The sequence below is a fragment of the Triturus cristatus genome, chromosome 7, assembly GCF_964204655.1.
Source record: "Triturus cristatus chromosome 7, aTriCri1.1, whole genome shotgun sequence".
NCBI classification, from domain to species: domain Eukaryota; kingdom Metazoa; phylum Chordata; class Amphibia; order Caudata; family Salamandridae; genus Triturus; species Triturus cristatus.
In genome coordinates, this window is record NC_140590.1 from 1,080,418,870 (window position 1) to 1,080,440,182 (window position 21,313).

General features: G+C 43.3%; 1 protein-coding gene across 2 annotated transcripts in view; it reads right to left on the bottom strand.

The window, feature by feature from the left end:
* Nucleotides 1-21,313, bottom strand: part of FBXO38 (F-box protein 38) — a 165,321-nt gene that overhangs the window by 17,412 nt on the left and 126,596 nt on the right. For both annotated transcript variants that reach the window (XM_085618196.1, XM_085618197.1), the window contains exons 16-21: nucleotides 19,270-19,370; nucleotides 18,705-18,807; nucleotides 17,268-17,434; nucleotides 10,243-10,388; nucleotides 9,878-9,981; nucleotides 7,782-7,895 (exon numbers count right to left, since the gene is read on the bottom strand). In XM_085618196.1, the coding sequence (XP_085474322.1) occupies nucleotides 7,782-7,895; nucleotides 9,878-9,981; nucleotides 10,243-10,388; nucleotides 17,268-17,434; nucleotides 18,705-18,807; nucleotides 19,270-19,370 (735 nt within the window). The remainder of the gene's footprint in view (nucleotides 1-7,781; nucleotides 7,896-9,877; nucleotides 9,982-10,242; nucleotides 10,389-17,267; nucleotides 17,435-18,704; nucleotides 18,808-19,269; nucleotides 19,371-21,313) is intronic.

Below are 21,313 nucleotides of genomic sequence, written 5' to 3' on the forward strand. Positions count from 1 at the left end.
ATGCATTACACTCCTCTGTGTTAGGCATAAGGCTGCTCGCCCACACTACCACTAATGGAGCACTTTAGGTTATACAGAGCCAGCTTCCTACAATTTTTTCAAGTATTTCTTCTAAGTTCGAAGTTAAGAGCACACTGGTCCCAATCCACTCCATCGTGGTCGAACATATTTTTCAACTTTTACCTGGTCTTGCGCAACTAGATATCTGTGGTTGGCCCTTCTGTTCATTTAGACACTAGCTTTTACTCAACATTCTAAAAAAATCATAATCCCGGTTCTACTGATTGGAATTTTGTCATTTTGCTGTCAAATAAATTATTAAACTATACTCTTTATTTCTAAATTGCTGTGCAATTTCTCGTGTTGTGTTTTCACTTTATTACTGTTTGTGTGCTATATAGATACTTTACACATTACCTCAAAGCTGTGCCTGGCTCCCTTTTGTGCCGAGCTACCCAGGGTTAAGCACAGGTTAATTTTGTAACTTTTTGTGGTTCACCCGGTCATGGGTTGTAGCAGTAGCTTGACCAGGGCTCACACCCCAGTCAACCAACAATCAAAGAGTGAGAATGTGAGTGTGTTTTTTGATCTCAAAGGGCTTGTTGGCTTGCTTCCTGTTTTCTGAGACTCAGGAATATCAAAGGCTCATCTTGTGCTCCTGTAGGAAACTGGCTCTTTATGTGAGAACTCATCAATCTGATATACTGTGTAAAGAGTCCAGGGGCTCCCTTACTAGTGGACAGGGCTTGCTTTGCAATCCTAAAGTGCTCTATAGGGGGTATTGTGGTTGAGCAGCCATAGGCTTAATAGATAGGACTGTACGACATTTGCAATTACACACAATGATTAATAACTAACAACATGACTCAAGAAGGAGATCCACACAAATAAAATGATAACGTCAACTTATTATCATTTTATTTGTCCTTTTTTGCACAGCTGAAAGAAGTGTGGCGACGTTGCTCGGCCTTAGCGGAGGAGCCGCCACTGCATGTATGATACATCTGTGGAGATTGTCACTAGCGAAGATTGATCACTGGAATGGTCTGCCTATTGTTGTCCACCATTGTATGTCCTTCTCTGTTTTTTCTTTAACAACCATTAAATACTTCTGGTGCCCCGCTGGTTATGACCATTAGCACATCAGCAATTCTTGGACAGGTCTTATATAAGGTTTGGCAAATGTGATTAGTGGGAAACATGATGCCATCATACCCAGCAGTGTCATCATTGTGCTCACTGTTACAGGCTGCCCCTTCAGAAAGAGGCGAACCTGCTGCATCTGCCAGCAGTCTTTTGGATTGGTAATTTCCTTTGCAAATCCAACTCCGCTCAAAAAGACACCCTTTCCCTTCTTCGCAAAGGGTGGGTATTTCAGATGGGTACGGTTCATTCAGGAATACTACACTGACATACTGGGAATTTAAACCAACAGGGAGCGTGGTGGTAGTATGAGAGGCGAAGCAGTACAAATGGAGAGAGCAAGAAAACACATACACTCTATTGAGTGCTGAAAGAAAATGAAAACAAGTAGTTTCCTGAATGTGAGCAGTGGAAAGATGCAAGCCATCCAATCAAAGGCATGGTAAAGAGGTATACTGCAGGGGAGGGGAAAAACACAATAATCGGAAGAAAAGCAATCAAATAAATAGAAACCAAATGACGCAGCGCATTAGGAGTCAGCAAGGGGAGTTTGACTCGTGGCATTTGCACCCGGAGGACTACAGGCACCAGGAGGTCGAGGGGCAGCGTCACCGGCAGCGGCCCCTCCCTCCCGCACCGGACCTTGTAAAACAACCTCGCGCCTCCCGCTTCGCGGGAGACGCAGCGCATTGGGAGTCAGCGAGGGGAGTTCGACTCGTGGCATTTGCACCCGGAGGACTACAGCGCCCCCTCCCTCCCGCACCGGACCTTGTAAAACAACCTCGCGCCTCCCGCTTCGCGGGAGACGCAGCGCATTAGGAGTCAGCAAGGGGAGTTCGACTTGTGGCATTTGCACCCGGAGGACTACAGGCACCAGGAGGTCGAGGGGCAGCATCACCGGCAGCAGCCCCTCCCTCCCGCACCGGGGGCGTTATCTAGGGCCCACCGTCGCCGCCACGCGGGACGCGCGCAGGCGGCGCCGGTCTAAGCCTGGGCAAAGGGCGGGCCGTCTGTGGCCGTCAGGGGCCAGAGGAGGCCAGGCCGGGCCATCTCTCTTCCTCGTTGAGATCAAGGTTCAAGAATGGGTAAGCGGAAGCTCCTCACCACACAGGACCGGGGGGGGCTAAAGCTAAAGTCCCTAGAAAGTCGGCCACTATTATATCATATCTAACTTCAGCAGTGGGGGTTTTAACATCAGAAATCGCGCAGGCTGAGGGAGAACTTGGACTTAATACCATCGAAGCCCAACATACTGGTCCTTTGCAGCTTCCAGGGAAAAATCCCGTCCCACTAGAGCCTGTTATTGTTGGTCCCCCAGCCCAGGCTCTGGAACAATAAAGTGCTGCTGGAGAATATTTGGTCCCCGCTCCACCAACGATTACTCCTCAATTTACGCTCCTTCAGGTCCCTGTAAAAAAAAGGCAATTTAAGTCCCAATCAAAGTGTACAAGGAGAACGAGTAAAAAGCCATATAAGCGGGACCCTACACCTAAATGTACCTTATCGGACCCCAGCCCAGTGACTATTGACTCCCTTCACTCCTCTGTTCGGGATATGGTGGAGAACATTTTTTCTACCCGGCTTGAGGAGACCCTAACCAGTATTGCTAAAGATATTATTGACACTTTGAACTTGTGTGTTGCTAGCCTACTAGAGAAATGTGCTCAGATTGATTCCACCCTCTCAGCTATAAATAAGGTCCGTAATCCCCCTCAAACTAGTACCTCTCTTAGATCGGCTTATCCAACAATAGCCGGTCCAAGTAGTAGGACAGTGGGGGATTCTTCTAGGACCTCGAGCCTAGCTGTGTCCCCCCAAGTCGAGCACCAAAATAACAACCCTAGAGGTAAGGGACACGGAGATGTATCCGAGTAGGAAGACTAGGTCTTTAGCCCAACTTAGGTCTCAGGACAAACCTGTTAGCGGGCATATTCCATGTAACACATTAACTCAACCTTGCATTAATCTCCCTCCCGAGGCCGATCCGTTGGTGATTATTCTGGTTAGAGTTCCGCCATTAGTGCACGATAAGGTTGAATCAACCGAAGCACTATTGTCAGTTACCAGGAAATGGTGTGACCAGAACTGTTCGGGCGATGCCAATATTTCACGCAATATCCTAACAGCTAGGCGGGTTGGATGGCTAGGAGGTGCTAAGAAAAAAGTTAAGGGGGACTGTGTGGTGGTTAATTTTAATAACCCCTATGTAGTAACACGTATGCTATGGGATGCCTCAGATATGGTCGGGGAGGTTGGTGACATTAGGGCTGTCCCTTAAATTTTTTTTATCCATCGCCCCTTAGACTTTTTAATGCCCAAGGGAGATATCGTCCTGTACCACGACCTGAGACCCCTTTGGTATCTGTGCCTCGTGCCGTATTTAGTGAAGAGCCTGCGTCCTGGAGTTCCCCTAAAGTTTCTTCTCAGGTTAACCCCAGAAACAATAGGATAGATAGGACTACAGATGTTATTGTCACATCCAACAGGTTTCTACCCTTGTCCCAGCTAGATGTAAATGACTGACTAGATCTCACAGTCCCCAAATCCTGTAGCATTGGAAATGAAATAGTTAACTCAGGGGACAATGTAGTCTTTGTTAGGCTCATGAGTTGGAATATAGCTGGGTTACGCTCTAAACAAGAAGATGCAAATTGGTTAAAGTTTGTTGCTGGTTTTGATATTATAGCTTTACAGGAGACATGGGCTAGGGAAAACAACCTGTGGATTGATGTTTTTAAATCTTACTTTCAGCCTGCCCTACCATCGGTAGCAGGCAGAGCAAGGGGAGGGCTGTTGTTTCTTTTCTCTATTAAACTTAAGGCTAAGATTTCCCAGATAGACACAGCCTCCCATAACTGTCAAATGGTGGAATTCATTACTGAGTCTCAATCCAAAATATGGTTTATACATTTTTATAATGCTGGTGATTGTGTACCTGAGAATGAGCACTTTAGTTTCTTATCAAAATTTCTAGAATTGTATAACGCTCGTCAAACCACTTTAGTACAAATTATTTTTATGGGTGATTTTAACATTCATCTTTGTGATTTTAATTGTAAGATTGTTGATCCTCATGGCCCTCCCCGCTCTGCCCCACCACACTTTGAACATTCCACCATGGGTGAGGCTCTTGAAGAACTCCTTCAATTGGCGGATCTTTTTGAGCCATGTTTTTTAACTAAGAGTGAACGGGTAGCGACATTTGAAGCAAGGGATAGTGAATCAATTATCAACTATATTTTCCTATCCCCTGCTCTCTTAAGGTTGGTCCATAGGTACAATGTTTTTCGCTCACCATTCAGTGATCACAATCCTGTGTTCTTAGAACTAGACAAGAGTTTCTGTCCTAAGGAGGTCCCATCGGCCCCAGTTCCCCCTGTTACCATGGCCTCTTGTAACCAAGGAAGGAAACTAAAGTGGGCCAAAGTAGTTCTGGAGGATTTTATGGAGAATCAAATTGTGAAAACCAGAGATGAGTTTAGGAAGTGTATGGACCCTTCTATATCGGGTGGAGAGATAATTTCTGCCTTTGATTCAATCTGTAAGCAGGTTGCCTCAGACCTAACAATCACTATCAAACCGCGTCCTTTAAAGGGAAAAAAGTGGTTTGATACTAGCAGTTCCAGGGCTCATCAAAATTTATTAACTGCCCTAAAAAAGCTACCCCGGGACAAGGCCCTAATAGTTACCCTTAGGAAAGATTACAAATCTATTATCCAGGGTCGAAAAAACTAATTAAAGAAGGAGGCCTGGGATGCCCTAACCTCTGTAGAGGTTCTTAAGGATAGCGCAAAGTTTTAGAGTATAGTTAATAGGCCACTCTTAACGGGGAAGGAAAATGCCCCACTCGACATTAATATTCCAGAGGGGGAGTGGCTGACCCACTTTGAAGGAATTAATGCAAGTAATCTGATTCTTAACTTTTTTAAGGTTCCTGAAACCTATTACCCCCTAAACCTTTTGATATTCAACAAGAATGATGTGGGGAAGGCCATAAAAGACTCTGCCACTAATAAGGCCCCAGGACCAGATGGTGTCCCGCTGGATCTTTACAAAGGGGACATTGACCTCTGGAGCAACATTTTAACTAATGTTTTAAATGCTAGTGTTGTGAATGGGTTTCCGGAGTCTTGGTCTAAATCAATCATTATACCGGTTTTTAAAAAGGGAGAGAGGGGCGACCCGAGACGTTACCGGCCCATCTCATTAATTGATTCAGCGGTCAAAATCTTGGGTAAAGTGATCCTGAATAAAATCTCAGATTGGGTGACGGAGAGAGGGATTTTATCGGAGGTTCAATACGGTTTTAGATCAGGCAGAGGTACCATGGACCAGTGCCTTAACCTGTACTTGTTAACTAACAAGTATACAGAAGCCACTAAAGGATCCATATATTTGGCATTCATGGATCCATCCACAGCCTTTGATCTGGTGAACAGATCGAGGCTATGGATGATCCTGTTGGATCTGGGGATTGATCCTTGTCTGGTTCACTTTTTAGCGGAATTGCATAAAGATTTGCACACTGCAGTAAGGGTGTCCCATGAGGGCAAATGTACACGCCACTTTAAATCGGTCAGAGGGGTACGCCAAGGATGCATCCTGGCCCCCTTACTTTTCACTTTATATATTAATAGGTTAGATTTAACCTTAGGTAAGGCCAGCCTGGACATTCCGCGTATAGGGAACAGTATCCTCCCTGTTCTTCTATACGCGGACGATGCTGTCCTATTGGCTCGTACTCCTCTGGGATTACAGAGACTACTGAACTCCTTTGGGGAGTTCATGAGCACTTTGGACCTAGTGGTGAATAGTTCTAAATCGCATGTTATGTCCCTGGGTACACCGAAAAATAAAGTTAAACATTTCTATTGTAGAGGAGTGGAGGTCACAAGAGTAAAGGTATTTACCTACCTGGGGGTCTTATTTGATGATAGATGTTTGTGGGCCCCACAGCTTATACCAAAAAAGAATAGCGTAGGTAGAGCATCCTCCGCTATATTAAGTTTTGCCCGACGTTTGGGTGGTAAACCATGTGATGCAGTTCTTGCCATCTATAGGGCGAAATGTTTAGCTTTAGCGGTCTATGGTGCTGCAATTTGGGGGTACAGAAAAGCGGAGGGAGTCCAGATGGTAGAAAATAAAATTTTTCGTTCACTTCTCTCCACCCCCCAATCATCCCCAACCTTTTCAATACATCAAGAATTGGGGATCGATTATGTGTCCGATCGTATAAGTCTGGCCCCTCTAATATTTTGGATGAAAATATGGTTGAACCCTGAACTCTCTCTAAACCGATTGATTTTAAAAGACTGCATTGGATTAGATAGAGTGGCCGATATCCCTTAGCTCTTGTACATCAGGAAAATGTTTTATAATTTAGGGCGCACAGAGATTTATGAGAACCCAGAAGTGATCACAAAGGGGGATATTGGCTGGGTTAAAGTCCAGTTTTAGAATTTAAGGTCTCAAGAGCGGGAGGGAGAGGAACTAAAAAAAGCGTCGGTAAGGGCTCACTTTTTACTAATAACCTCACCCCAGATTAAGCCTTACCTTAAGTTGGTCACAAAACACTATCACCGCTGGCTGTTGACCAGATTTAGTTTTAATTTGATTCATTTTACTTTTGGGAGCTTTCAAGGCTGGAGTAAACCAGAAGATGTTGCTCTTTGTAACTGTGATGGTAGCTCAATTCAAGATACTGCGCACTTTATCTTATTTTGTAAATATTATGCTGAAAGCAGAAAGAAGTACATTATACCATTGTTGCAAGGGAGAGGATTTTCTCAAGTTAAACCTGCACTGATGTACTTGCAATTACTAGACTGCCCATGGAATATTTTTAACATTGCTAACTTTCTGGTTGCCGCGGCGCGGTCAAGGAAAAAACTTGATGTCCAGCTTAGATTATGATTTTAGTGATATTTGTATTTGTCTGGACGAATTTTTAGGATGTTTGTAACATATTGTATTGTCATAATGTATTTAATTATCAGTATGAATTATTGTGATGTACTTTTATGATTTTAATTAAATCGATTAAAGTGGCTTTGACTGACTGACTGACTGACACTTACAATAAAGTCAATTAATGGTAAGCAATGGCCTGGCCATAAGCTCACTGTAAGTTTTTGGAATGTCCCAAAAGAGGTATTTCGCAAAGTGCTAAAAGAGGTTTGTAGTCGAGACCTAAATATTAAATTGCAGTTTCTGCATCTCCCAATCTTAAAGTCATTTTCAAAGAAGAATTAAGTCTTTGCGAGCAGAATTGATGACACAACTCTGTAAGCAATCCAAGGTTTTGACAGATCTGGCACAGGAAAAAGACGAAATGTTACCTCCTGTTGTGCAAAACACAGATGCAAGTATTGAGATTGTGAGAGAATACAATATGGTGGCTGGGCAATTCTGGGAGAAAACTGGCATACAGCAGGAACAGTGTGGTTAGCAGCAAAGTTATTTCAATTAAAAATCACAATTGTGTTGTTCAAGCTCAACAAACATTTACTTTGAGATCATAAGTTTGTACAGGGTGAGAACAATGTAATACAACATGAGACAAACTAGTTCCCCAAATCAGCAAAATGAGCCGCTTGCTCACATTTCTGTAGCAGAAAGCACAAACAATACATGCTTACCTCTTTCATCATCTTCAAAATCATATCTGGCATAGCCATTGGGTTCTGCTGTTCTAAGTGACCGGAGCCATGGAAAATCTGTCACCATAGAATATGGAGCCCCATCAACAGTGCCTAGAAAAACATCAGAGAACGTGAAGTGAGGACAGTCGTGGACATACACACACCTTGTGAGGAAAACATACCTAAGATGAGATTAGCAGTGCTTAATTGGCAAAAACCGTAAGTGCCAGTGCTCTCGTCAGGAGGCCACTGTAGCTTGCACTACCCACTGCCCCTGACAGCACTGTCAACACAACTATTAACCATCACACTCCTACAAGTGTGACAATTCCGACAATTCCAGGCCCCAAAGCTATAAAAATGGCTTGGGAGGCAGGTATTACTCATTTTTATAAAAATATATACTGAGTTAATAAACAGCTTATTTCTCTTTCCACATCAACTCCATTAAAACCATTGTTTTATGATCTAGGCAGACATTCTATTCAGGACATTGCAAGACTTAGACCTTTATTATTTTGGGCAAGACTACGAAGGACACCGGAGCTTGCTAAGTATGCTGCAGCCCTAAGCGAACTCACACTAGCTGACACTGGGAAGAGGATAAAATGGATCTCCTATGTAAGACAATTGCTGAGAGAAATTGAATACGAAGACTGTTGGGAATCTCAGACACCCCCTTCAAAATTGGATCTCAAGAAGGCATATTGGAGATGGGTTAATGATAGAGAACTAAGTAATGCTAATATGGGGAAGCTGACTGAGGCTTATTTTGAGCACAAGACACTTTGCAAATTGGAACCATATCTTGATTTTATTCAAATCCCACTGGATAGATCATTGTATGTGAGATTCAGATTAGGAACCTTACCTCTCAAATCCGTCACGGCTAGCTGGAAGGGTCAGACAAGCATACCATCTGGTTGCCCAAGCTGTGCATCTCCGAAGGATACTATTCCCCATTTCCTTTTTGCCTGCTACACTTACAGAAGAGCGAGATCCAAGTGGCTGAGACCAATTTGCAGAATTCTGGGCTCCAGAGACTATGTAACTGTGTTGTGTATCTTAAAAACCGATACCTCGTCTCTCATTGTAGTATGTGGATTGGCCAAGTATCTGGGTTGCGCTTGGCTATTGAGAAAAAAAAAACTTGCCACTTTTGCACATTGAAATGCTGTTGAGGTCCGGTTTTTATCCTTTTCCACCAATCCTTTTACAATGAAATTTGTGTCTCTTTGTATATAGTGTCTTATTCTGAAACATAGTCCATTTTTAGATACATTTATGATCATTTTTTTTATTCGTCAATGTTTTACTTGATCCTTTTTATCTTGTATTGTATGTTGTGCTTTTATGATATTTTTTATCGAATAAAGCTTTACCTACCTACCTAAACAGCTGATCTCTAAATTAAACAGACAGTGCCACCCAGTCGCAGACTGTCGTAAGTGCCGGTTTTGACAATTAAGTGCAAGTGCCAAGTATTTTGGTGTTTTACAAGGCACCAATTAATGAGGCTCCAAAGAAAATACATGATTACCAACCAAAATGAACAAACTGATCTTAAAACTACTATTAAAGGCAAAATATCCAGGATGTTTCAGTTTTTTGGAAAGGCTGTTTCAGCATCCTTCAAGCCCATCTTACTGCTAGTGCCTGGGCCGTGGGGTTAACATCACAAAAGGGAGTTAAAAAAAGGTTTTGAAGCAGATGATCAGAAATTCCAATATGAAGGTCGGTTTTCTCGAGTATTGACGATATCTGCTGGTAAGGGATTGCCACCAAACGCAAAAACTTAAATGATCATTAATCACACAATAAAAACTCCTCCGAGCGTGACAAAACAGACCATACTCTTACACAGGCAAACATACATAGTATATGAATCACTATCACTATCTCTCTTGTAGTACATTTTAAGAGACAATGTTCCTCAGACAAATAGCTAAAATATGTCCACTAGTTTCTGGAGGCGATCTAAGAACCTTCTCTTTTAACCAGATTAGTCTTACCACAGCAATAGCTTTATTTGTCCCTGCAAGCTTAATTCATTGGCACCTGGAATATGCTACCTGCTAGATGTAAAATCTTACCTTCTAAAGTGTAAATATCCCTCCCCCATGGATACTTGGAGAATTTCTTCACGTCGTCCTCTGTTCTTGTGGCTTCAGGGAAGAATTCATACTTAATGAGCTCCCTAGAGGACAAAAGGCGAAAGTACAGGTTTGCAGTGCCCGCAGTACTTGCAGGAAGAGAGATAGATACAAAAGGGAAATACAAGATTAAGCTGGGCAAAAGTGTTCTGAAAGTCATTAGCCCTGGTGATAGCAAGCAAATCGGACATCTACTCAATCGAAAGTGTCAATTGAAATAAGATCCCAGCACTATCACTTACAGTGACAAGCCCCGCCTATTAATGGAGAGACTACTGCACATTCTCAGATTCAGAGGTACTCACTGGTTGACGTTGGCTATCGTATCCATCCAGCTCCGAATGCGCACCTTATTCCTCACGTTTGGGGGATTGCTGAACTCATGGATGAGACAGATGTGATAGGGGTATGGCCCACTGAAGATTTTCTTTTCCAAGGTCAGAGTATCGACCTGTAGGAATAGCAAACCAAGGCTTACATTCAACAAGGTTAAAGGCAATGTCACCTAATCAAAATACTACAACATAGTTTTATAGCAAACTTTACGTTACCCAACTGAAAATCTTCATTTTGACGGTCACAAGCTAGTACATCACTTCAAGGTGGACTAGTAAGGAAGAGATGATAAAACCAATAAAATAATTATTTTCTTTTTTAGGTCGAGCCTGGGCAGCTCATGCGCTGCTATGCGAGGCATGCTGAATTCAGGGATGGACTTGAAGCTCTGCTCACTCTCCGCCCATAATTTTCATTGGCTTTTGTCATTGCCCTTTGTAACCTGAGGCTTTTCATTGGTCTACAGGCTTAGTAGTCCTTTCTTGGTACAGCATTGTCTCATCTTGTAACCTCCTATAAGGACTGGCCCTCTTACTTGTGTAGCTACTCCGAAGACTTTAATTACAGCCTCAGAGCACTATTTCTTTAAATGGTTTTCACCTGCCTACTGTCGCAGACAAGACATGCTCACGCCTGTTTTATTTGCATCGCCGAACGCAGACGCATGTTTCTTTTCCCCCGATTTGTTTACTTTTTGTTTAGAAGCGCCCCATGCCAGGTTTTCACGTTAATAGAGGCCACACCCCTTTCTTTAGATGAGCCGAGTCTAAAGAAAGGTGTGCTACTGCTATTAAAGTGAAAACGCAGCATGGGGCGCTTTTACAAAAAAAAGCATTTGTTTGTCAACTTGACAAACAAATGCTTTTTTTTGTAAAAGCGCCCCATACCGTGCTTTCACTTTCATGGTGGATGTGCACCATTCTTTAGATGCGGATCGTCTAAAAAAAGGGTTGTGGCCTCTATTAACGTGAAAGCGCGGAGTGGGGTGCTTTTACGGAAAAAAGTATTTCCAATGTAATAGGTCTTGCATTTGGAAAGTTTAAGCTATTGGCATTTACAATGCCAATAGCTCAAACTCTTGTAAATGCGAGACCTATTGCATTACAAATGCTTGTTTTTCAAACAGAGACAGTGAAAAAACAGTAGGATCCTTACAAGCCACACACTCTGGACTTCCCCTGACAGAACAAGCTACTTACCTTCTTGGTCGCTCTTTCTGGTACAGACTATCTAGCCTCAGATTCTACACCTTTTGAATATTCCCAAGGCATTAGACTGGATCCGGAGATTTTTCAGATGTACCACAGGCAGTGACATTTGGTACTGGACTCCTCTGCACTGATGCAAGTTCACTCTGGAAATGGCATGTGGAGCAATATAGGCACCACCCCTGCGCCCAGATGTCAGTCAGTTGCTTTCTAGGTTGACCACATCCCCAGAAGCAGATCTACAAGAACAAATTGGTTGTGAACAGTGTTTAGATTCCTAGACTTGGGATCATTATTAAAGGATAGAGTCCAATCACAGAATGGGAGGGTCGGTGAGGAATCTAGGGATAGAGTCTCTGAACAGAAAAAGCACTACCAAAGGTAAGTAACTTGTTCTTCTAGCCACGGATCCCTGTCCTTTGGAATAGATCCTAAAGGTGTACCTGTTTGGAGGTGGGTCTGTAAATGGACTCAAAACAATGTCCTGCAGGACCAAGTTGCCAAAATGCCCCTCTCTGGGAACCTGACTGTCCAGACAATAGTTCTTCATAAACGTATAGAGGCACGCCTATGTAGCTTCCTGACCTATATCTAGGACAGGGGCTCTGCGTACTACCACAGTGGTAGCAGCTTTGGCCATGGTAGAATGAGCATGCAGGCATCCAGGAAGCGCTTTTTGGTCTATGCATATCTTAAAGCAGGACATGGCCCAGCGGCAAATGGTTCTCTTCTGCACTGCCTTCCCTTTATTTTCGACCCAGGAAACACCATAAATAGTTGATCATTGTTCTTTGGTACAATCAACATAAAGCTGAATGCTCTTTTAGGATATAGTGATGGACTCTCTCCATTCTTAGAGGGGTGAGGTGGAGCATAGAACGTCATAGGATGATGATTTGACTAATGTGGAATAGAGTCACTACTTTTGGTTGTAATGATACTCTCGTCCATAGAACCAGATCGTCTGGGAAGAAGGTAATGTATGGTGGAATGACAGTTTAAAGCTCACTCACCATGCTGAACTGACGGCGACGAGGTACACAGTCTTAATGGTAGGAAGCCTTAAGGGACAGCTGTGAAGAAGCTTGAACTGAGTGCACATCATATAAGTGAGCCCATGGTTAGAGTCCCATTGAGGGATTACAAAGGAAGGAGTAGGGTTGATCTGGCAACCATAAGAAGGGTGAAAGAGCCAAAAGATAGCACTTAACTGTGTCCAAGGCAAAGCTTGGCCAGCAAGAGACCAGACAAACAATTGTAATTATAAAATTTTCCACATAAGCGCTGCTGATTGAAGCGTTCCCGCTTCACTTGCAAACAAATGCAAGTGAAGCGGAAACGCTTCAATCAGCAGCGCTTATGTGGAAAATGGTATAATTACACTATGGTCGAGTTTAAATGCTGATCGGGGCTCGGGAGGAGTTCGCTCCTTTGACAGACTCTGGGGAGTAAAAAAAAAAAATTCCACCTTCATGCTGGAAGATAGATCTGCAACAGCTGAACCCCTTCGACCTTCTTCCACCTTTGCAGCCAGGCGACCCTTGACAAAAACTGTACATGCCTGTTGTTGGGACAAATTTGTGGATTGGTGCGCTACATGCCAGATTGACGCCCTTCAGGCTCATCTGACGTTCTGTTTGTAGTATCAGCAGAAAGGCATTCAGTTCTGCCGTCACAAAGGCTTGTTGGCTTCCTTCCTCTTCGATCTTCGAGCTCCAAGTAGCTCCAACCTCAAGCATATCCTGTGACCAATATCTTAGTCATCCCCGCATCACCTGCACCGTGGGTCTTCATCTTTGGTAAGCTGCTAGAGGTCCCCTTGTGACTCCAGTGCCTTCAGCCTGTAGGTCTTTGATTTCAGCGGGCTTCCCCGATTACTCTGGGCCTGCTCTGACTCGCCTGCTTGTGGTGAATCACCTGGACCTTGGTGGTTTGGACATTGCACCTTCTTCGCTTTCCACGTTGGTTGCAGTTGCCAAGGTTTGTTGGCGCTCCCGACGGACACTGACCCCTCAAACCCTCGACATCCAACGTGGGACAGCTTGTGAACGGCTTCCCATAGCGTCCCTTGGTATGCACAGCTGCAGCTCCAAGGACACGTCAACTCCCCCGCAGTACCCGACAACGGTGGGCATTCTTCTTTCATGCCTCCTGGTTGCCTGCCTACCGGACTAGATAATTTTCCCGCTGGTCCAGGTGCCAAGTGGACTCAAGAGAAGGGGGTGGCTTCCTCTCCTGTGAGAAGAGCCAGATTCGCATTCCATGGGTGGCAGCGTTTTGAAGCTTGCCGGCCACAGGAGGCTAATGAGCAGGTTATTCTGTGGGAGGGAGTGATACACCGTCTTCACAGACAGGCTTCTGTTCTGGGTCTCCTGAGAGCAAGAGGCTCTCACCCTAGGGGGTCAGAACAGCATCTCAGGTGGCAGGCTGGCAGAAACCAATCAGCAAGGACACCAGAGACTGGTAAGGTTTCAGGGGGTCACCTCTAAGGTGCCCTCTGGGTGCATTATTGGTAAATCCAACACTTTATCAGTGTGGGTTTACCGATATAAGATGTTTGATACCAAACATCCCTTTTTTCAGTGAAGCCATCATGTAGCTGGGGAACTCATTTTCACCAGTGTCCCCACACATGATTTAAAATGGCTTCCCTGGTCACTCTCACTGGTAGCAATAGGACTGACCAGCACAGGGGAATATCTGGTCATGCAGGTATGCTCTCACATGTAATATCCAGCACCCTGCCGGGCTGTCAGGCCTGCTGTAGGGGTGACTTACAAATATCACATGCCGTGTTAGGCACATGGCACACAGGGCGGTCTGACATGCCGCGTTTTAACTTTTGCCCCAATACTAGCCCTGCGTGTGCTTGATGAGGGGTCCCTAAGGGTGGCACCATTCATCCTGCTACACTTAGGGACCCTCTTAAGTACCTGAGGCTCTCGGTACCAGGGGTACCATTTACTAGGGACTTAACAGAGGGTGCTAAGGGTTTTGCCAATTGGGGAAGGGAAGAATTGGAGTTTTGGGAAAGTGCTCTGGCGTTTTGGACCTGGTTAGTAGGAACCCAGTGCACTTTCATTCAAACTCACACCATTTGCGAGGCAAAAAGTGGGGGGACCATGTCAAAAAGGGGCAATTTCCTACAGTCAGCAAGGTCATGCCAGTGGTCCAAGAAGATCTTTTAGCACACACGATACTTGACAGACTGGATGAGCAAAGTTTGTATCCATGCTAATTGAGACAATACAGATTACATTGCCAGGGCTATTTGGTCCACTGTGGTTTTGAGGAGGCACACATTGGATGAGGTCTACCACATTTTCAAGTGATGGTCCGAGATCCTTACTAGACATGCTCTTTGATAGGTCTAGACTTTTTGGCGAGAAGTCAGACTTGGATGTAAAGAGGTTGAAATACAATTGAGTCACAGCACGATCCTTAGGGCAGCTTCTACCTACGAAACAATTTGCCCACTGTTCCGGAAGATCAGACTATACATCAGGGGAATGGCCTATTGACAGAGGCAGCCACGCCAAACGTTGGTGCAGAATCCAGTTCGGACCTTTAGAGGGGGTGGACTCAACGTTGACAGACAGCGTGCAGGGCAGCACGGATAACAGTTTTCCAACTTCTCCCTGGTGCAAAGTCTATCAAGCTGCTTTATAGTTTGTTCTCGTGGCCCATGCCAGGCCAGGGGCAGGCAGGATCCAACATTTCTGCCCCAGCTGGAGAGCCATTACATCATACAAATGTGTCTTGCAGAAAGTTCAAAGGAGTTATTCCTTACACTTGATTTTCTCCCCAATCACATTTACTTTCCAGACCACAACAAACATAGGAGGAGCTCTTGCAAATCCCGACAACGGCAGATACTTCTTGAGGTCTTCTTGTGGAAGGACAAAATAAAGATGCTCACAATGGACTAAATTCTGTCTGCTGTTGACAATGTAGACTGGACTTGCAGAACGTACATTTTCATATACCCGCCCTGCAGTTTCTACAGGCAAAACCTGTGCCTCAAGATGGGCCAAGAACACTTGCCCCACTTCCTTTTTCCCTTGAATCATAGGGTGTTAACAAAAGTGATGTCAGTGGTCGCCGTCCATCTTTGAAGGTAGGTAGTATATGTATTCTCTTACATCTATGACTGGCTGCGTGGAGACAGACTAGCCAGTCAGTCGTGGACCACCTCAAGACAATGGCCGACCTCTTGACATTGTTGGAGTTTTCCATCAGCAAGCCTTAATCACACATTGCCTCTTGCAGAGCTTCTCATTCATTCGGGTGCTCCTGGACATGGTGCTGTTTAAAGCCTTCTCCCCACCACAGACAGTCTGGGATATTCAGGAAATAATCCCAGTGTTTTCAGGATCAGTCCCTGGTCTCAGTGAGAATGGCTCTGAGGCTGCTTGATCTCCTGGCCTTATGCATCCTCCTTATCTCCTATGCCAAACAGAACAAGAGGGCCCTGCAGTGGAACCTCTGGTCCCAGTAGGCCCAGCATCAGGATGTTCTCTCTGAAACTGTACTGTTCTCATAGTAGACTGCTTGGGATCTACAGCAGTAGTTTACAGATGTTTACCTGACATACATCGGACTACTAATCCCTACCACATCCAGAGCTCATTGCGTTGACAGATGCTGCTGGATTGAGGGGTCACTTAGGTGATGTTGAGATCCAAGGCTACTGGTCTCCTGAGGAAAGCTAACTCCTAATGAACCTCCAATAGCTGCAGGTGAGCCACTTGCCCTGAATGCCTTCATGCTTCAGGCTGCTACAGGTCCTCAAGGACAACACAACTTCCATGTGGTACTGCAACAAGAAAGGCAGAGTGACGTCCTGAGCCTTGTTTCAGGAAGCTCTAGGTCTCTGGAAGCAGCTGGAACGTCAGAACGTCTTCCTGGTCCCCCAACCACCTAGCAGGGTCCTTGAATGCCAGAGCAGATGAGTTGAGCAGTCGTCAGTCTAGCAGACCAAAAGTGGTGTCTCCATCTGATAGTGGCACAGGGCTTCTTCGATTAGCCCTCTCTAGAGCCATATGCCACAGCCACGAACATGCATTGTACACATTCCAAACACTCCCTCTCCTGTCTCGGAGCAGAAAATCTGGAAATACTGGGCTGAAGTCATTTAGATTGCCCTGGAGTGGTCCAAAAGAGTGTGTTGCACAGAACATCGGAGTCTGAGCTTGAAGGCGCACAAATGAAGAGACCAGAAATGAATGCGAGCGCATAGGGGTGATTTGGCTTCTCTGTCACTTCTAGGGCGGTACAGAGCCAACAAGGAGACACACAGCGCCACCTTCTGATGTGCAGGACAACTACTGAGAGGTTTTCCAAATTCACTCAGTTGCCTGAGGAACATTCAAGATGTGAGGAATATGGGGATAAAGTATAAACCAGAAAGAACATTACCAAAAGTAAGTAAATTGTACATATGGTTAAAGACAGAGCACAAAACACAGCAAAATATTTGGTTAAGAGCAATATTTCCTCTCGCTTTTTGGAAAAACAGGGTGTTCTCTGATGCTATTAAAGCCAGAGACCTCTTTTCTTCATAACTAGGTAGGACAACTCACAAGAGATCTTCATTGAGAATTAATTTGTACAGAATTTCTACAACCTACACCTAGTATGCTTGTTTTTTAACCATGTTAGTACTGGCTAGAGAAGAAATGTAATGGCCTGCCTATACGTTTTAACAAATGTATTCCTTAATGGGTGGATGAAGTACTTCTCTAGAAGAGCCTGTTCCTCCCATATAAGGAGAAGATTTAGCCTACCTGATGCATAGGCCGGAGGTAGACAATGCGGTTCCTCTCGGGTGGCATCCGGAGAATATGATCCAGGACCTGCTCAATGTTCAACTTCTTACATTGTGCGTAATCAAATCTGTTCACAATGGGGGCATTCTCCACCTTCAAGTGCTTCAACACCCGACATCTTGTAGCTTGTGATCAAACACATAAAAATACCAGATATAACTAAAACAGGAAGCATCAAGCATAGAACAAATGTATAGCCTATCCACTCATGACATGATGCCATAACCAGCGGTAGGCAGAAGACAATGTACTTAATACTTTGAATCAGAACTCGCAAAAAAAGGCTAATGTTTGCAGTGAAGGCCATGGCTTAAACTCACTTGTTACAGCTGTGGATGCACAACAAAAGAGCTCAAAATATTGGTTATACTCCACAAATGTGGGAGTGGAGGAGTTTACTCAGGCAAAGAGCTAAAGAAATTGAACATTTAATGACATTTGTTTCCCTCTGTCAGAGTTGCTGCTGGCTACGGACAAAAGGTTTGGACCCATGTCTCCAATCTTTGAAGGCATTCTCTTTTCCATATTTCAGGAAACAAAAAGCTAATGTACGGAGGTGCATATGGGTCAGCAGCAGATTCAGGAGGTGCCTATCAGACAATTACATGTAAGCAATACAGCCTAGTTATTCAACGTAAACGTTATGTGGATTTAGTTCAAAGAGCAGTCTGCATTTTAGAGGAGTCTGAGATGGGGAACACTGGTCAGGCCCCTTTGATCAATTTCTTAACTCTAGATATGACTAACAGTAAAGAATAGCTTGAATAAAAAGGTAACAAGGGTGAGGCTTATTTATGGAGACATCAACAAATACATGCACTTAATTTGGTGATCAAGCAAAAAAAAAAAAAGCAGAACAAAATCTCTCTCATTAAAGAAATGATCCAATATTCTTGTGACTGTCTTGCTATGAAGACTGATGTCTCAGTCCCTTTTGTGAACCACTATTGTTATGCTTGTATATTATATGAAGCATTCGTTATTTCCTTATTTAATGCATCCTTGGTGCAAGAAGACACATGAAATCTGTTGGAGTAAAGCAGTTTGATGTCTAGAAGCTCCCAAGTGTTGGTGTGCCATTTTCTCCTAAAATACATTGTTTGCAGCTATTCCTCTTGACATTAACCTTGTTAAGGACATTCAACTCTTCCATCGAATTGTATTTTAATGTGCTACTCTGCTTTTACAACAACTCATCCTCAGGCTACAGTGTGCGTAAAAACTTTTCAAATAAAAAAAAATTGTGTTTCTGTTAAATTTGCTTTGCAGACCTATTATCTTTGGTGTGTGCAGCCAAGAAAAAGAGTAATATCTTGCTGGGGGATTCTTTTAACAGAACTGTACGGTTGTTTAACTTAACAGTTGGACAGGCTGCAAGTCAAGGTAAACACTTACCATGTATGAACATCATTTTGGGACAATCCTTTAGCACAAGATCCGTGATCCCACAATTTGTTAGTGTTATACCAACCAGATTTTTGGATTTAAGAGTAAGTACCTGTTGAAAAGGTATACAAAATAAACACAGGAAAATAGAAGATTGTATGCTAAACATCAATTGTAGCAAATGGAATATCTGGGAGAGTCAAGTTGTAAGAGACAGAAGCGGGAGCATGAAAAACTATCCGCATCCAGCACAGATCGATCAGAAAACTGAAGATGACATCTTGCAGACCACAGCAACAACAACTCAACAGCAAGCACTGGGGAGGAGCAGATGGAAAAATACTTCACAGAAACCCAAGTGAATGTTAAGGCAAGGATTGGTGCAAAGGCTTGGTTAGAGTCCTGTCTGGTAACATGGCCCAGAAGTAATACAAAGGGGGAAAGGGAAATTCACAGTCCAAACTCAAGTGTGAGTCACGTTGATGTATAGGCAGTATCTAACCATCTAAATAAATTTGAGGGGTATAAATGGAAAGCAACAAAGGCAGCTTTGAAGGGAAATTGTGGTCCCTACCTGGATGTGATCATCTTCAATGACTGGGTCACTTGTGCTCGTCGACTTATCTGCGGTACGTTTCCTCTTTAGTGCCGGTCTAGGTTTTGGCGTGGTTGCATCTAGAAATGTGAAACAGAGCACTCAATATCAGTCAGTTGAAGACTAACAATGGCTGCAACCATCATCAGAATCTCTGTGAGTTTTTGTTAATGAGTGCACCTAAATCATATTTTATTAATCCATTGTTTTTTTACTGTAGAAATAGATTTTTAAACAATGCCTCATTGGCAATGTTTGTTCACTGTATACATAGGCACTTTATTGCTATTCAGCTTTCCCAACAATAAAGAATTTTAGAACTCATGCTGATTGAAGACAGTCATCCATTGCCATGACAATTACTCATATTGCACACACATAGACTTAATAGACTGATACACACTGCCAGGTGAACCAAAAATACGTTTCGTTAGGACCAAGACGAGAGCGTACTAATTAGATCCAAACAGAAGGTGAACTCTTTCCAATTGCAATGCAATAGGTCTCGCATTTGCGAGAGTTTGAGCTATTGGCATTGTAAATACCAATGCCTTTTATTTATGCGATTGAAAACATGCAAGCTGTGCATAAACAAGCACTTTGTACTTATAGTCCTTGCTTATGAGAAGCAAAGCTGGCAGTCTCTTTTACTGACAGCCTTGCTTCTCGTAATCAAGGATTATAGGTACAACGTGCGTGTTTATGCACCACTTGCAGGTTTTCAAAACAAATGAATAAAAGGCATTGTCATTTACAATGCTAATAGCTCCAACTCTAGCAAATGCGAGACCTATTGCATTGCAAATGCTTGTTTAAGAGGTTGCTTGAAGGTCAAATTTCAGTGAATGATTCAGGGGAGTAACAGGGATTGGGCTGCAGCTTTCAGGCTGTCTTTGATGATCAGTGGCGTGCATTATTTCAATAGTCTTCGACTTGTGGATTGTATTTTACCATGAGACTATATGTTTAGGTTCTATTTACAGCCTGGATTCGAGGGCTGAACAAGAAGAGAAAATGCATTAGTTAGTCTGTCAAAGGGGAATTACTTTTGCTTGGTGTCTGAAAAGAGATTTAACCAAGAGAGGGGAAAACCCTCTAGTTTCTGAGCGAGGTAAATGGTCCCTGGTACAGAGGAAAGACTTTTCAACAATTTACTGGCAAATTGCCAGATATCCAGTTTTCTCGTTGCAAAAATAGGTATAGGTGTAATTCCGAAATGCATCTTCTATTTAGTATATATTAATGTATATTGTAATTTTGATCAATGTGTCTTTATTGTGTTTCCTGTTTGAAATTAGGCAATGAAAAAACATCAATTGCTGTACCATTTAACGAGAACCAATACAAATGGGGAAGATGCATCCACACTAAAAGAGATGTTACAATTAAAGTTGGGAAACTCTACCTATCCCGTGCCATAGTCAGGACTTTTTGTTTTAGGTTTTGGACATTGTGGAAAGACAATTTTTAGATTAGGATTTTGAGCCCACTACTAGCAGTTATTACACTGCCTCATTGACCATCTTAATTCTGTGTTTGACCCTATCACGTTGCTTGCTTACGTTTTAGTACAAAGGATGTAGGAAGCATTTTACGAGAATGGTAACTGCTGAAAAGCCTTACATGATTTGCATGCATGAATAGGGACTGTTTTTGTTTATCGGTGACATCAAACAGTGAAAGAGTGTATGGACATTTTTTAAATTCTAATGTGGAGTAAAAAACTTCAGCTAAATACGGTATGTAGTAAATGTGTGAAATTTTACATTAAAGTGGTAAGATAAATGTAGAATTTAAACTAAATTGTTTGTTTAAAAAGATCTGTTTTTTCTGTTCAGAGTGAACTACAGAGTTAAGGTCTTGTGGTAGCAATGTGAAAAATATTTGAAACCTAAGACCCACCAAGAACGAAATCGTCATTAGCCAACAGTAGTTTGCACTTATAAATATATTAATTGGTACATCATTGCTTTCAAAGGTAAAAGCATCCCAGATTGGAATTCACATCTAAAGTAGAGCACCC